This window comes from Pelodiscus sinensis, chromosome 19 (assembly GCF_049634645.1).
Source record: "Pelodiscus sinensis isolate JC-2024 chromosome 19, ASM4963464v1, whole genome shotgun sequence".
NCBI lineage: Eukaryota > Metazoa > Chordata > Testudines > Trionychidae > Pelodiscus > Pelodiscus sinensis.
This window is the reverse complement of record NC_134729.1, coordinates 4,129,781-4,144,550: the sequence shown is the minus strand read 5'-3', so window position 1 is coordinate 4,144,550 and position 14,770 is coordinate 4,129,781. Positions and strand designations below refer to the sequence as shown.

At 50.4% G+C, this 14,770-nt stretch overlaps 1 protein-coding gene across 3 annotated transcripts; it reads left to right on the top strand.

Annotated features, from left to right (window-relative positions):
• Window positions 1–7,744: 7,744 nt before the first annotated feature.
• ZC3H10 (zinc finger CCCH-type containing 10) lies at window positions 7,745–13,770 on the top strand. Of its 3 annotated transcripts, XM_075901911.1 has the most exons (4): window positions 7,745–7,935; window positions 8,510–8,584; window positions 9,224–9,301; window positions 11,025–13,770. In XM_075901911.1, exon 4 carries the CDS (start codon window positions 11,077–11,079, stop codon window positions 12,259–12,261), a length of 1,185 nt encoding a protein of 394 aa, XP_075758026.1. In that variant the 5' UTR covers window positions 7,745–7,935; window positions 8,510–8,584; window positions 9,224–9,301; window positions 11,025–11,076; the 3' UTR covers window positions 12,262–13,770. The 3 variants fall into 3 exon arrangements, with proteins under 3 accessions (XP_075758026.1, XP_075758027.1, XP_075758028.1); XM_075901912.1 differs by lacking the exon at window positions 8,510–8,584; XM_075901913.1 differs by lacking the exons at window positions 7,745–7,935; window positions 8,510–8,584 and adding an exon at window positions 7,942–8,429.
• The last annotated feature ends 1,000 nt before the right edge of the window (window positions 13,771–14,770 follow it).

The following is a 14,770-nucleotide window of genomic DNA, read 5'->3' as shown; positions in this document are numbered from 1 at the left end:
TTTCCAAACTAAACAAACCCAATTCTTTCACTCTTCCCTCGTAGCTCATGTTTTCTGGACCTTTAATTTTTGTTGGTCTTCTCTGGATCTTCTCCAATTTGTACACGTCTTTCCTGAAATGTGGTGCCCAGAACTGGACACGATACTCCAGTTGAGGCCTAATCTGCACAGAGTAGAGCAGAAGAATGACTTGTGTTTTGCTCACAACACTCCTGTTAATGTATCCCAGAATCATGTTTGCTTTCTTCTGCTATAGTGTCAGACTGTTGACTCATATTTAGCTTGTGGTCCACTATGACCCCTAGATCCCTTTCTGCCGGACTCCTTCCTAGACAGTTGCTTCCCATTCTGTATGTGTGAAACTGATTGTTCCTCCCTAAGTGGAGCCCTTTACATTTGTCCTTATTGAATTTCATCCTATTTACCTCAGGACATTTCTCCAGTTTATCCAGATCATTTTGAATTCTAATCTTATCCTCCAAAGCACTTGCAACCCCTCCCAGCTTGTTATTAGCCACAAACTTTATGGCTACGTCTACACTGGCATGATCTTGTGCAAGAACTCTTTTGCGGAAGAGTTCTTGTGCAAAAACTCTTCCAGAAGAGAGTGTCTACACTGGCATGTGCTTTTGCGCAAGAGATATGCTTTTGTGCAAGAGCATCCATGCCAATGTAGACGCTGTCTTGCACAAGAAAGCTCTGATGGCCATTTTAACCATAGGGCTTTCTTGCACAAGAAATTCATGTTGCCTGTCTACACTGGCCTCTTGCGCAAGAACAGTTGCGCAAAAGGGCTTATTCCTGAGCGGAGCATCATAGTCCTTGCACAAGAAGGACTGACTTCATACATTAGAACGTCAGTTTACTTGCGCAAGAACTCGCGTCCAGTGTAGACAGGCAGCAAGTTTTTGCACAAGATCGTGCCAATGTAGACACAGCCTATAAGTGTACTCTCTGTGCCATTATCTAAATTGTTGATGAAGATATTGAACAGGACCGGTCTCAGAACTGACACCCTCTTGTTATGCCTTTCCAGCATGACTGTGAACTTAATAGTCATTATTAATATAATGAGACTGTGAGGGCGGTTATCCTACCAGGTGTGCACCCACTTTTTAGTAGCCCCTTGGATGTCCATGGATGTTCTTGCTCCATTGTAGGTCCTGTTTGACTATGCCCAGTTTGTTGGAATCCTTATTCAGAAACTCCTCAACGATTATGACCATTTCATCATCAGTGGAATACTTCTCACCACCAAGGTCTCCTTTCACTTGAGGGAACAGGCAGAAGTCTGGGGGAGACAAAGCTAAAGAAGAGGCTGAATGGGAAAGCAGCTAAAAGCCACATTTGGTTGCTGTGATCACTGCAACTTGGGATCTTGGAGAGAATTTGGGGACCAAGTTTCAACATAATCAGTGGGGCCCCATCCCTCCCATTTCACTTTATTGATGTAGAACAGCTATGGGGGGGGGGGGGAGGGACTGCTACTAGTGCCCCCCTTCCTCCCATCAGCTTTGGGTTAGTTTCTAGTTCTCTTGAATCAAGCTTGGCTTGCATTCCTCTGCATATTCCCTTCTGCCTGAGCTGGAGTGAGGCTAGCTGGTCTTGGCAGCACGGGGGCAGGTGCATTCGCCTGTCCAAACATAGACCACACTGATCCAAAGAAGATACGCATCTGTTAGACCCCTAGCCACTCTGTTTTAGCAGTTCCCCTGATTCTGCAGGTGACCCTGGAGTTGTTGGCCAGTAGGCCAGACTGTACCATCACACAAACAGCTGCATGTCAGTCAGGCCAACATCTTGCCCAGTGTTTTAGGGCTTGAAGGTGAATGTGTGAGCTAGGAAGCTAGGCTCTGTAGCTGAGGCTATACTAATGCTGTGGATTGGCAGAGAGGGGTGCCCTTTGCATGCAGTGGATTAAATTCAATGTTGATCAATGCAAAGTTACATACACTGAAAAACAGAATCCGGACTATCTCATCTAAACTGATGGGGTCTAAATGATTTGTTACCACTCAAGAGAAAGATCTTGGAAGTGTTGTGGACAGTCCTCTGAAAACATCTCAATGAGCAGCAGCAGTCAAAGAAGTGAATAGAAAGTTGGGAGCCATAAGGAAAGGGTTAGATAATGCAACAGAAATGATCATAAATACAGTGCAGACATCTGGTAGCCATATCTCAAAAAAGAGATAATGGAAAAGGTACAGAAAATGGCAACAGAAATGATTGGGGGATGGAACAGCTTCTGTATAAGGAGAGGTGACTAAGACTGGGACTGTTCTCTTGGGGGGAAAAAAAGATAATTTAATGAGGGGGAGTAATAGATGACAGGTGGGGAGAAGGGAATAGAGAAGTGTTATTTACCTCCTTGCATAACACGAGAACTAAGAGTCACCAAATGAAATTAATAGACAGCAGGTGTAAACCAAACCAAATGAATTATTTCTTCATATAATGCACAGTCAGCCTGTGGGACTCCTTGCCAGAGGATGCAGTGAAGGCCAAGACTATTACAGGGTTCAAAAAAGGAGCTAGATAAATTCATGGGGGATGGCTCCACCCATGGCTCTTAGCCAGGATGGGCAGGGATGGTGTCCTTAACCTCTGTTTGACAGAAGCTGAGAATAAGCAACAGGGGATGAATCACCTGATGATTCCCAGTTCTGTTCATTTCTTGTGGGGCACTTGGCATGGGCCGCCGCGGGCAGACAGGCTACAGCACTAGGTGGACTTTGATCTGACCCATTGTGGCTGTCCTATGTTCTGAAAGGAGCAGCTGCAGCTCCATTTCTGCACAGCAATAGTAGGCTGTTATCCCAGCTTGGTCCCTTGCACTAGTCAGGGTCTTGCTGTTGCACACCAAACACTTGGGCCTGTGCACTGTGTCTCTAGGGGCAACGAAGCTCAGGCCACTGGAGTGTCCCTGGAGGTGGGATTAGGCCTTGCACCTCCCCCTCAGCAGCTCTGAGCTCAGCTTGCAGGAGCTGTATTCAAAATGGAGGCCCCTTGCTGTGGGAGAAAACTACATATCCCGTGCTGCCCCGCGGCGGGGAAAAACCGCTTCCCGCCATGCTCCGCGAAAGAGGTATTGTGACGTTTTCACTCCGCCCCCTTCCGGAACTGGCCTATAAAAGAGGCGGGCGGCGATCGCGGCCTTTCTCTCTCTCGGCCGTTAGCGACGCCATTTTGTGGGAGTCCGGAGGCCGCGGCCGCCATCCGCCCCCATCCGCGGGCCCTGAGCCCGGGCCATCATGAGAGCCAAGGTGAGCGGGGTGAGGGGCACCAGGGTCTGTTGGGGGGCGGGTGATGGGGGCCGAGCCGAGCCGGGTTGGTGGGGGGGGCGACGCCATTGGGGAGGCGGGGCCTTCTCCGGCCTGGGGCCCATCCCCCCGCTAGCTGCAGGGACTCTGAGCTGCTGGGCCCTTGGCGGTTGGGGCGGGCTGCCCAGAGCGCCCCTGGTTCTCCCGGGGGGGGGGGGGTTGGCTCTATCTTGCGCTGCGCCCCCCCCCCCATTCCGGGGCCCCTCCCCCCAAGCTCTGGCACACAGCCGCCCCTGGGCTCCAGGCACGTGCGTGGCGGTGGCCTGCGCGCACGTGGGGCTGTTCCCTTGCAGCACGAGATCTCTTCTCTCCCCCCCCCTCCCAGATCCCTGCTGTTCCAGTGGGGACTCGTAGCCCCGGGCAGTCACTCCCCACCCATCCTTTGGCTGTGGGTGCTGCCTTCGCGTTCTCTCTGGCACGAGCTGCTTGGTGCATGGGGTAGCTGGGCCCCCTAGTTCTGTGGAGGCTGAGCTGCTGTTGCAAGGCTCACTGACCATCTCGTGTTTTCCCCTTTTTCCTCTAGTGGCGCAAGAAGCGAATGCGCAGGTATGTTTTAAACTTGTGTTTTGGTTTGCCTTGCTTGCCAGACAGGTTGCACTAATCGATGTGAATGCTTTGCATGGCGTACTTAGAAAATGTAAGTCTTGGGTGCCAGAAATGTGTATTAAGTGCCTGGCTAAGATGGCTGCTCAAACTTGGTAAATAGCTGATATAAAAAACTTTTTAGTTGCATGGGTTAGGTTTAGCACAGTACTGCATAGTCCTCATTCATTTGGCAGTTAAAATGCATTGATTTTTAGTCCTGTCTAAAGGCCTCAGCTGATCTGAGAGCCCTTTGTACTAGTCTGAGCACCCTTCTGCACCCAGGCTCCATCCCAGATTCTTGGAATAGCCCCCCTCAATTTATTGCCCATGCCTGTGGTAGATGTCGTGTGGGCCTTGACCCAAGTTGCTTACAATCTCAATTGACAAACGGTGGTTGTAGGAACAATACAAGGACAAGCAGGAGGGTCTTAAAAGTAAAATACTGTCTAGGTTCTGGGTTAAATTCCTGCTTCTATTGTATGACCTGGAGTAAGTCTCTCATGCCTCTATTTCTCACCTGTAAAATAGTGAGACTGGTACTTGCAGATGGGGATTGAAGATAAACATTGCACATGAAGCACTTTGTGGAATGTGTCACAAAATCCTTAGACTGCATCATTTGTAAACAGTCTTTCTTGTTTGGGGAGGGTTGTGCAGAACTAAACCTAACTTTATTTCCAGTGAAAATTTCTTACACAGCGCTGCCAGATGAGCTAAGTATAAGAGCAGTCAGGCCAACTCAAAGCTAAAGCTATCTCCTTGCTGCTGACTTTTTTTGGTCTTTGGTGTAATAAGCTTTTTGTGTTGAGCATGACAGGTAAGGATGACATGTTTGTTTTTAACTGAGGGGCCAAACTACTTAAGTCATAAAAAATTTTTTTGCAAGGTGAAAGCTCCTTTTCCAAACAAAATAAACTCCTTTGTTACTGTGCTTAATTGTTTTTCAGGTCTGCTTATAAATTTAAAACTTTGGAAAGGCAAGCAGGAATAAGCTTATTCTGGCCTCTTTCCTTGTTTCCATTGCAAGTCATCCTTAGTTCAAGAGCTGTCCCCTCTACTGAAGCTGATATAAAAATGAGCAGCTCTGTAGCACCTTACGCTATGTCTACACTACAGCATTATATTGGAATAACTGACATTTGGAATAACAAAGAGCATGTTTACACTGCAAGCCATTATTTCAAAATAATGGTGAGCTGGAGGACCACTTACACCCACTCATGGTAATCCTCATTATGAGGAGTAAGGGAAGTTGAAGGAAATGTTCTTCCTTCAACTTCCTGCTGTGTAGATTGTGCCAAAAGCTGAATTACGCTATTTCGACTTGAGCTACGTCAATTGTGTAGCTTGCGTTGCATAGCTTAAATCAACTTTAGCCATGCTGTGTAGTAGGGATGTGAGGGACTAGTTGAATGTTCAATAAGCAAATGCTTATTGGATAGTGGACAGTTTAGTCAACTAGTCACTTGCCCCCCCAGCTCCTCCTTGCCTCTATCAGAAAGCTAGAGGCAAGTGGAGCCTGGGATCAGCTGGGGACTCTCCTCCTGACCCTGGGCTACGTGTGGCACTGCTGCGTGTAGCCTGACACTGGACTCCCTGTGGCACTTCAGTGGCAGTGCCACCTGGGATCATTGGGGGAGTCCCCAGCTGACCCTAGGCTCCAGGTGGTGCTTCGCCTTTGAAATGTAGCAACTACACTTCAAAGGAAGGGGTGTCCTATTGACCAATTGAATAGTCTATGTAAAATGCATTGACTGTTCAATTAATTACTTGCAATTTAACATGCTTTTTGTTTAGCTGTCACACTTTGGTAGACAGTAATAGGTTATTCAGTTTCTAGTCACTTCACTTTTCAGTTCTTGTTCAGTTAGGTGGCAGATATTGTAGGAACTTAGTGCCCTTTAAAAACTGCATGCTAACTTTACTAAAAAAGTATTGATGGGTTCTTAAACAGGTGTCAGGCCTGATAATGACTTGTAAAAGTCCATTTCATCAGGTTGGATGCCTGCTATAGAATGGCTATAGCTTTTTTACCATGATTTTCTTTCTCTGATGGGATAAAATTCTTTCTCAGGCTGAAGCGCAAAAGGAGAAAGATGAGGCAGAGATCCAAGTAGGCGTCTTCTATGTTGCTACTGAGGCTGCAAAGCAGAGCATATGATGTTGGAGCTTGGGATGCTGAAATCCTTCAGATGTGCCTACTTCCGGATGTTGAAAGAGGGCTTCTTACTGTCTTCAAGAGTTTTCAATCTTAGGAATGAAGGGCTCATCTGTATGGGTGATAGCCCTGAGTTTTGACATTCTGGACTGGCTCTGGTCTTTGTAGTTCAATGTAGCAGGTATACAATAAACCCTGGTTTGGTTGGGAATTCACCATGTTTTTTCTTAGTCTTGCATGTTAAATAGCCCTAAGTTGATTTTAAAACCATCTCAATGATCAGCATATATGTAACTTGACATTTAAAGTCACACCATACAGCCCTTCTCTGGCTTGCTTTTTCTGGACCCTTTCCTGACATAGTAGCATGTTTTTGGTGTGTCTCCAGCTCCCCTTTTGACTTTTTTGATCTCTGAGAATAAGAGAATCCACTTAACGGGGAAATCACTTTTGCTGGGGATGTTGAAATGTCCAAGCTGCAGCACAATTTTGATGTGAGTTAAGAACACAAGAACAGCCCTACTGGGTCAAACGTTTATCTAACCCAGTGTTTCTCAACCCTTAGGGGTACTCGAAGTCTGGGGGCTGGGTATGTCAACACAACTGAAATTTGGAGAACTGAATTTTAAGTTTTAGAGCACTTCATTATTGTACTTTTTACACCCAAAAATGTAATTGCTTGCCTGGCTATGATTAAGTTGTCTAAACAAATGTTTTGCAATGGTAGAAAAGTGCCTGAAAATTCTAGGTACGGGGGGGGGGGAGACTTATAATTTTTAAGAGGGGGCACTTTATAAAAAAGGTTGAGAAACACTGATCTAGCTCACTATCCTGTCTGCTGACAGTGGTCAATACCAGATGCCCCAGAGAAAGGGAACACAACAGGGAATCCTTGTGATTCATCTCAATCACCCATTTTTCATTCAACTCATTTTGTCTGGATGCAATGTGTTATGCACATACACCCTGATACACTTCACAGTTGTGGCCTTCAGAATCTCTGAACCAGGCAAGGGCTTCCCAGTATTTGAACTTGGCTGACAGGGGCTAACTACATGTTTACCATTCTAAGGTGATGGCTATAGTAGTCGAATCCCTTGAAGGAAAGGCTGATCTCATGCAATAAAAATTACTATGTGCAGGGATTGCAAAGTCCCATGAGTAGGAGGAATAATGGCAGTCTGAAATTGTTGACGCTTAGGCCAACAACCGAAGATGTTACTCTGTGCCTGGATGTGCATGAGATCAGGCTTAACTGAGTTAGTCCCCTGATGGAGTGGGTGGCACAAGATATGGAGATGGTCTAGTGAGACACTTGTGTGAGAAGACAATAGTGTAACTGGTTAACCCCTTTCTCAAGTGACTAGCTGCCTTGTGGCTGGCACTTCCCCAGGGATGAGCTCGAGCTTATGGTGCCCTTCCCAGAAGGATTTTGGTGCCTGATGCATTAACACGTGGAGGAGGATAATCCTGGGTGTGCTGCGAATAGAAACCACACGAGACCCCTCTACTGCTCCCCAGGCTTTGCACACCCGTCGCTGTGCTCGGCCTGTCCCTGGGTGTTAGGCGCTGCGGGGCTTCCGGCGGGTCACGCAGCAAGGGTAGTGACCGCTGCCTTGAAGCGCCAGCCCGCCAGAGGGCGCTTGTTCCCTCGCCGCTCGAGCGCCGCCGGGGCTGGTGTCACAGGAAGCAGGGCCTCGTCGCTGTGGCAACGCCGGCGGGGCGCGCGCTGCATGCTGGGAACCCCTTCACTCCCTCCATCCGTTCCCCCGCTTCCGGCCTGCGGCAGGAAGAACCATAGAGTAGTTCCGCGAGGCAGGCGGAAGCGGCCGCTCTTTGTGGCGGCTGGAGGAGGACGCGGCCGGAGAGCGGGTGAGCGAGAGGCCGCCCCGAGTAGAGGCCCGGCCGGGCTCTAGGGGCGGGGTTGGGGGCCCTTGCTGCGCCGGGGGCGCGTGGGTCCCACGAACCCCCAGTCCGCGCCCGCGGGGCCCCGTGGACCCTCCCCCGCCCGGCCCGTGCGTCCCTCTGGCCAGTTCTCCCTCAGCGTCTGCCCCCCCCCCCCCCCGCCTTCTAGGTCTGCCCTGTCCATGGGGGGGGCTGCCCCTGAGGTCCCCGGCCGGGCCGGGGTCTGCCCCTCCCCCCGCGCTGCTCCCCTGACACGGGGGGGGGGCCCTTCAGGCTGGTGCTGAGGCCCCGCCGCAGCCGAGTTATCGCAGCTCCGCTGAGAAATAAGCGCTGCTCGTTCCGGGCAAAAGGCTGGACAACAGGTGCCCTGGGTCCCCATCCAGGCTCTCCCACTAGGAGACCGCGCTGCCCGGAATACTCGGCGTCCACTTGTGTCCGCCAGGGATATTTGAGACGTTTTGGTGGGTTACGCAGAAATGTACCAAAGTAGGTGGTGGGTTTATGGGGGAAGATTTAAAATACGGAGGCTTTTCTCTCCTAGCTTCTAATGAAATGATCTCGGGCTCTGAAATGCAAACAGCAACAATCTTTTGAATTTCCTTCAGTTTTTCGTTAGGTAAGTTTATGAATAGGTAGGTTCTCATGATAAAATAGCAGGGGACTGGATTCTGACCCAGAAAGCCCTGTCCTCCTATAATTAAACAAAAAGGCTGAGGGTTTATTAGCTTTCTCTTGCATGCCTTTGGATATATGTACAAACAGCTTTTGATCCACAGCCTTGATTTACAAGATCAGCCTGGTAAAATGTATTTTATAATGTAGTTTCTGAGGCCCCAGTCCCAGCTCCATTGTGTCAGGTGCTGTACACATCACAATTGCTCTGCCCTAGAAAAATTTACTCTCTGTTTGTGGATGTAACTGCATGTGATGACAGACTTCTCTTGTCTCTGAGATTCAGGATACAGCATTCAGATGAGAGTTCTCATGTACTGCAGTACATAAAGTACTATAAAAAAACAGCTGGAGATGGGATGCTATGCTGTGTGACAGCCAGGGTATTCCATGTACCCTGTTGGGCAGGTGTGATTTTAAAATAAAAGTAGCTGCCACCTTGATATACTGACCCTAATATAAAAAAGTTGGCCCCTAATCCTGTCTGGTATCAGATGCTGTGAAATCAGCCCTCTCTGCTTTGGTTTTGACTAATATAAAATGAGTGACTACTAGTTTGTTTTGATTGTTTTAATTTCATTAGGACTTTGATCTCAAATCAAGTCAGCTCCTCTAGCTGTGATCTGGCCCACGGTGACTTTGAAGATTTTGGATCTTACAGGTAAAGCTGAGCCTTTTTGAACAAACAATCTCTGTTGAAGGGTCTGATGAGGCAAAAGAGAGCTGGATGATAAATGCATACATGCACCAAGCATTCAGTTATTGGATTGTAGCTGATAGGAATGTTAAATATCAGTTAATTACATAGTCGATTAACCTCATGAATTCTTATCGGTTACTTGACTATTCTATAGCCCCTGGGGTTGGGGTTGGGGTTGGGGCTGGTAGCCAGTGCACTCTGGCCCCACTCCCGATGAGCCCCATGCCACTCCAAACTGCTGCCTCTGTATCAGACGCAGTAGCACTGGGTGCCAGGTGGGAGTTAGTTTGCAAGGGGAGCCAGTTTAAAAAGCAGCTGCCTGTTGTCCCACACTCTTGCCTCTAATACGGAGGCAGCAGCCCCTGTCCGGGGGGGGGGGGGGGGTGTCAGAGCTCCCAGACCCAGCGCAAGCCAGAACAGAGCTAGGCTGCCTGCCCACCTAGTTCTTAATACACTTTAAATGCAGAACTGTAGCAGTAATAGGTCCCGGACCCAGCACAAGTTGGGACTGAGCTAGGCTGCTGGCCAGCCTGCTAAAAAATGTACTATTGGCAGGGGGAGGAATGCGTGTAGTCTATAGCATTAACCTATAATCTTTTGCTATCCGTTAATCGACTACACTATTGCATCCCTAGTAGCTGAAGGAGTCTGAACCTTACTTGTTTAGAGACTCAGTTTGTGGTGGTTTGGAACTGCAGGCAAAGCCACTATTGAAATGCAGCAGGTGTGCAAATTCCATCCACTGCATCTGGTTTGTAGAGGTACTATTAACTAGCAGTGGAATGGTGTACCGTGGTAAAGGTCTGGAAGCTGTTTGGGTTGTTATGCACAAAGAGTTGGCTGGTTCTCAGCCCAAGTCTCAACGGAAAGGTGGCTGTACAACAAAGTTAGGAGAGTCATGCTGGGTCCTGTGAAGTAACCAGTATAACAAGCTCTATGCAAATAAAAGTTGATAATTTCTCATACAGAATCCCTCAACTTTAAATCTCAGAAACCGCAAGGTCAGACGGTCCCAAATTTAAATCACTAACCCTGCCTAGCATGGCCATGAGAGACACGACATTTCAAAACAACCTGGCTATGTCTACACTGGTGCGATCTTGCACCAGAGCTATGCAAATGAGGCTAAGCATGGAATATCGCTGAGCCTCATTTGCATATATAATGAGCCGCCATTTTTGTGGAAGAGGCTCTTGCGCAGGAAGGAGCTGTCTACACTGCCGCTTCTTGCGCAAGAAAAACCCTCTTGTGCAATGCCATTATTCCTGAAAATAATCAGCGTAGCGGCATTGTGCAAGAGGGTTTTTCTTGCGCAAGAAGGGGCAGTGTAGACAGCTCCTTGCGCAAGAGCCTCTTCTTCAAAAATGGCAGGTCATTATATATGCAAATGAGGCTTGGCGATATTCCACGCTTAGCCTCATTTGCATTGCTCTGGCGCAAGATAGCGCCAGTGTAGACATAGCCTCTGAGCAGCCATGTAGATTTTGCAGCACTGAACAGTCAAACGTTACACTGAAAATTGATCATAAACTTAATCACAACAGAGGCGGCAACTTGCTTGTAATTCTTCAGGGCAGATATTTCCCTGCCAGCCACACCAGCACAATTCACTCCTTGAAGTAAGACTCCATTTGCCCCTTCATTGTCTTGTTTTCTTACTGCTGCCTCTTGTCCTCTTTTGCAGTTGCCTGAACTCACGCCAACGGGGGTGGAGCGGGTAGGGCGTGGGTGGAAAAATGCCCGACCGTGAAAGCTACAACAACGGCAGCAGCAGCGATGAGGCAGGCACCAACTCAGACGACATCTGCCGTGACTTCCTGCGCAACGTCTGCAAGCGAGGCAAGCGCTGTCGCTTCCGGCACCCCGACATCAGCGAGGTCACTAACCTGGGCGTGCGCAAGAACGAGTTCATTTTCTGCCATGACTTCCAGAACAAGGAGTGCGTGCGTCTCAACTGCCGCTTCATCCACGGCACCAAAGAGGACGAGGACTATTACAAGAAGACGGGAGAGCTGCCCCCACGCCTTCGCCAGAAGGTGGCCGCTGGGCTGGGCCTCTCCCCGGCAGACTTGCCTAACAGCAAGGAGGAGGTACCGATATGCCGGGACTTCCTAAAGGGCGACTGCCAGCGGGGAGCAAAGTGCAAATTCCAGCACTTGCAGCGAGAGTACGAGTATGACGCTCGGGTCATCGCGGCCCGGGACCAGGGCATTGCCACCACCGTGCGCCGCTACGACCCCTATGATGTCATGTACGACCCTGACCGCTATGACGACCATGACCCGGTGCTGAAGAGGAGGCGCGTGGATGGGCTGCACTTCGAAACCTACGAGTACAGCTTCACCAGCCCGCGCACAGTGGAGTACCGGCTCTTGGAGGAGGAGAACATCATGCTGCGCAAGCGCGTGGAGGACCTCAAGAAACAGGTCAACAACCTGCTGGCGACCAACGAGGTGCTGCTGGAGCAGAACGCCCAGTTCCGGAACCAGGCCAAAGTTATGACTCTGAGCTCCACCGCCACAGCCACTGAGCAGACCCTGGCCCCGACCGTGGGCACCGTCACCAATTATAACCACAGTATTGCCCAGACACACACCACACTCAGCAGCCAGGCCCTTCAGCCGCGCCCCGTCACCCAGCAGGATTTGGTGGCTCCGGCTGGAGCCCAGGCAGCACCCCCTGCCAACGCAGCACCCCCTATGAACCCTGAAATCACCCCGCTCTCGGCTGCTTTGGCTCAGACCATCGCCCAGGGCATGGCTCCTCCCGTCTCCATGGCGCCTGTGGCGGTGTCAGTGGCGCCCGTGGCGGTTTCAATGGCACAGCCGCTGGGAGGTATCACTATGAGCCACGCCACCACACCCATGGTGACGTACCCCATTGCCTCGCAGAGCATGAGGATAACGGCCATGCCACACTAACCGCCCCCCTAAAGGGCCTCATGCACCGCTGTGGCTCCGTGCTGTTCGGAGCCGCCCACAGCAGGTGGAAGGGCTCCATCGCCGGCGGGACTTGCTCGTTCCTTTGGGGAGACAGGAACCAAGAAGGAAGAATCCAAATGTGAACCAGAAAACCCTTGGAACCCTCTCTGTCGTTAGGGAGAGGTCTTTTAGGAGACGGGCTTTCCACCCTGCAGGCGAGTGACTTGGATTTCCATGAACCCATAGCAACTGCGCATGGTCTTCCACAAGGCAGCAGAATTCAGGGGTGAAGGGCTTCATTCCACATGATTCGAAGGGCACAGTAACCTCAGAGCCTGGGTGTGTCACTTGTATCTTTGCCCGAATACCCGCCCCTCTGTACCCACTGTGCTGGCCCCTCCATAGCCCCGCGAGTTCAGGAAGTCAGTATATTGCCTGGCTGTGGCAGTATCATTTCACTGTCAGGACTCACCAGGATAGAGGCTGCCCTCTTTCCCACCCTCCCCTCGGCCCCACCTGGTCCCCTGCTTTCTAGTAGAGAGAGTCCCGGCTTCCCGGGGCTCAGGCAGAATGCGGGAAGTGAGACCCTGGGGACAGTGCCTCCCCCAGAGATAGCAGAAAGGCCGGTTGTGTTCTTCATACCGACCGACAGCCCTCTTTTAGGGAATGACCATGGTGTGGCTTTGCCTGGTGATGAGCTGGTTAAATCCCAAATAGGCTTTGGGCTCCTGTACGTACTGAGTCCTGTTGCTTTAAAACTGGGCAACACAACCTAGGCTCTAGCCAGCCATGTCTGGGGTGGCCCTGAGAGCATCCCTGTTTCAGTCCAGGCTGCTTGTTCTCAGGACCATCTGAACCCCAAAGGTGGAGCGGGGCCTCGCCAGTGCCAGCAGATGCTGTTGCTGACTTGATCATAAAGCCCAGGGTTCAAAATAAGCCCAGCTGCGCCCTCCAGTCTGATGGGGGTGGGCCGCTAGTTAAATATGAAACTAAACAGCTCAGGTGAGGCTTGCATTGTGCGTGAGGTAGCAGGTTGAAATAAAATCGTCAGTTGCTTTGTGAATGGTCAGGGCTTCTCAGGGGCTGGCTCCCAAGGCATGGCAGCTCGCTGAAAGGGGTCTCGGGCAGCAATCCTGCCAGGCCCTTTGCCATCCACCAGCTGCTTCTGTACCTGAGCCTCCCCATCCCCCAAGACTTCCATCTGCCTCTTGAGGCTATTTTCTCCGTTCACCCCATTCACACGTCCTCAGAGGAAACCTCCCTCCTTCTCTCTCTGGTTTTTTTTTTTTGTTTGTTTCTAAAACCGAAGCTCACCCATGGGTCTGGACTGGCTTTTGTGTCGTTAGGTCTGGTTTTGGTTGTTTTTTTGTTCTAAGGAGAATGGAAAGAAAAGGAGAGCGCTTTACAGAGGGCGCTCCCACAGATGCTGACCTTTGTAAGTCTAGCGTTTTAGTTCTGTGACTACAATGTAAAGTTTGCAGCTATTAAAAGAAAAAATCTGCCGCCCCAGCGGATGTATTCTAGTGTTGACGCTCCCTTTAAGGCGTTGGTTAGCTACCAACGGGGACATGTCGGAACACAAGCAAGGGATGGGAAATCTCTAAACCCCTCTGAGATGTAAGGATATGCAGCCACCTCTGGGGTGGAATGCAGCAGCTGTCAGCATTGCTACAAGCTGGAGTGACCCATGGCATGGTTAGGTTAGGATCAGGAGCTCTGCTTTACATCTCTGCCAAAAGATGGCAGCACCACATTGGTGTGTGGCTTCCTTGCTGAGTCAGGAGAGCGCCACCTACTGGATTACTCCAGGTCTCTTCTCGCAGTTTTCTTGAAGATCTATACCAGGGCTGAGCTGGCCACGGTTCCTCTTAGCGTGTGATAGGCGCTGACCGGTCGCAGTGCGGAATGGTTCGGATTGGCCTATCACCCCTGCATTTGCAAGAGCCTCCTGCAAACAAGCATTCTCCAGTCTAGGCGCCGAGTAACCTGAGCTCTCAGCCACCAGGACAATCCCGTTGCGTCGGTTGCTTCTATCGAGGAACTGCCGCATCCAGTGGCATAGCGCTGGTGCTCAGCCGGGTTGACCAGCTTTGTCTGTGTAACGTGCCACGTCTCCGTTATCGGAGGACCCTTTCTCCCTGTCTGCCTCTAGGATTTGGTTTCAACAAGTAGGGCAGGAAGATGGGTCAAGTGACTGAGCTGGTGGGGAACCCTAATGGTTGTCCCACCATGGGTGGGGCACTGAGATCTTTAGGGGAATCATTATTAGCAGCTGCCTTGCTGCCCAGGTAAATTGCTCAGAGCATGGCGACTGCTGTCCTCCCCCTCACTCTTCGCTGCTGGCTGTTACCCCCCAAGGACTTAGTCAAAGCTTAAAGGGCAAACTCCCTTCTCTGGAGGTACAGCTCTAGCTCCCTAGGGGGCTCCTCCAGAGAGGTGCAGTGTGTAGGGGCCGTGTGGTGTTGGGGGGCCTGCAGGAGATTGTGCGTGGAAGTGAAGCTCTTGGCGC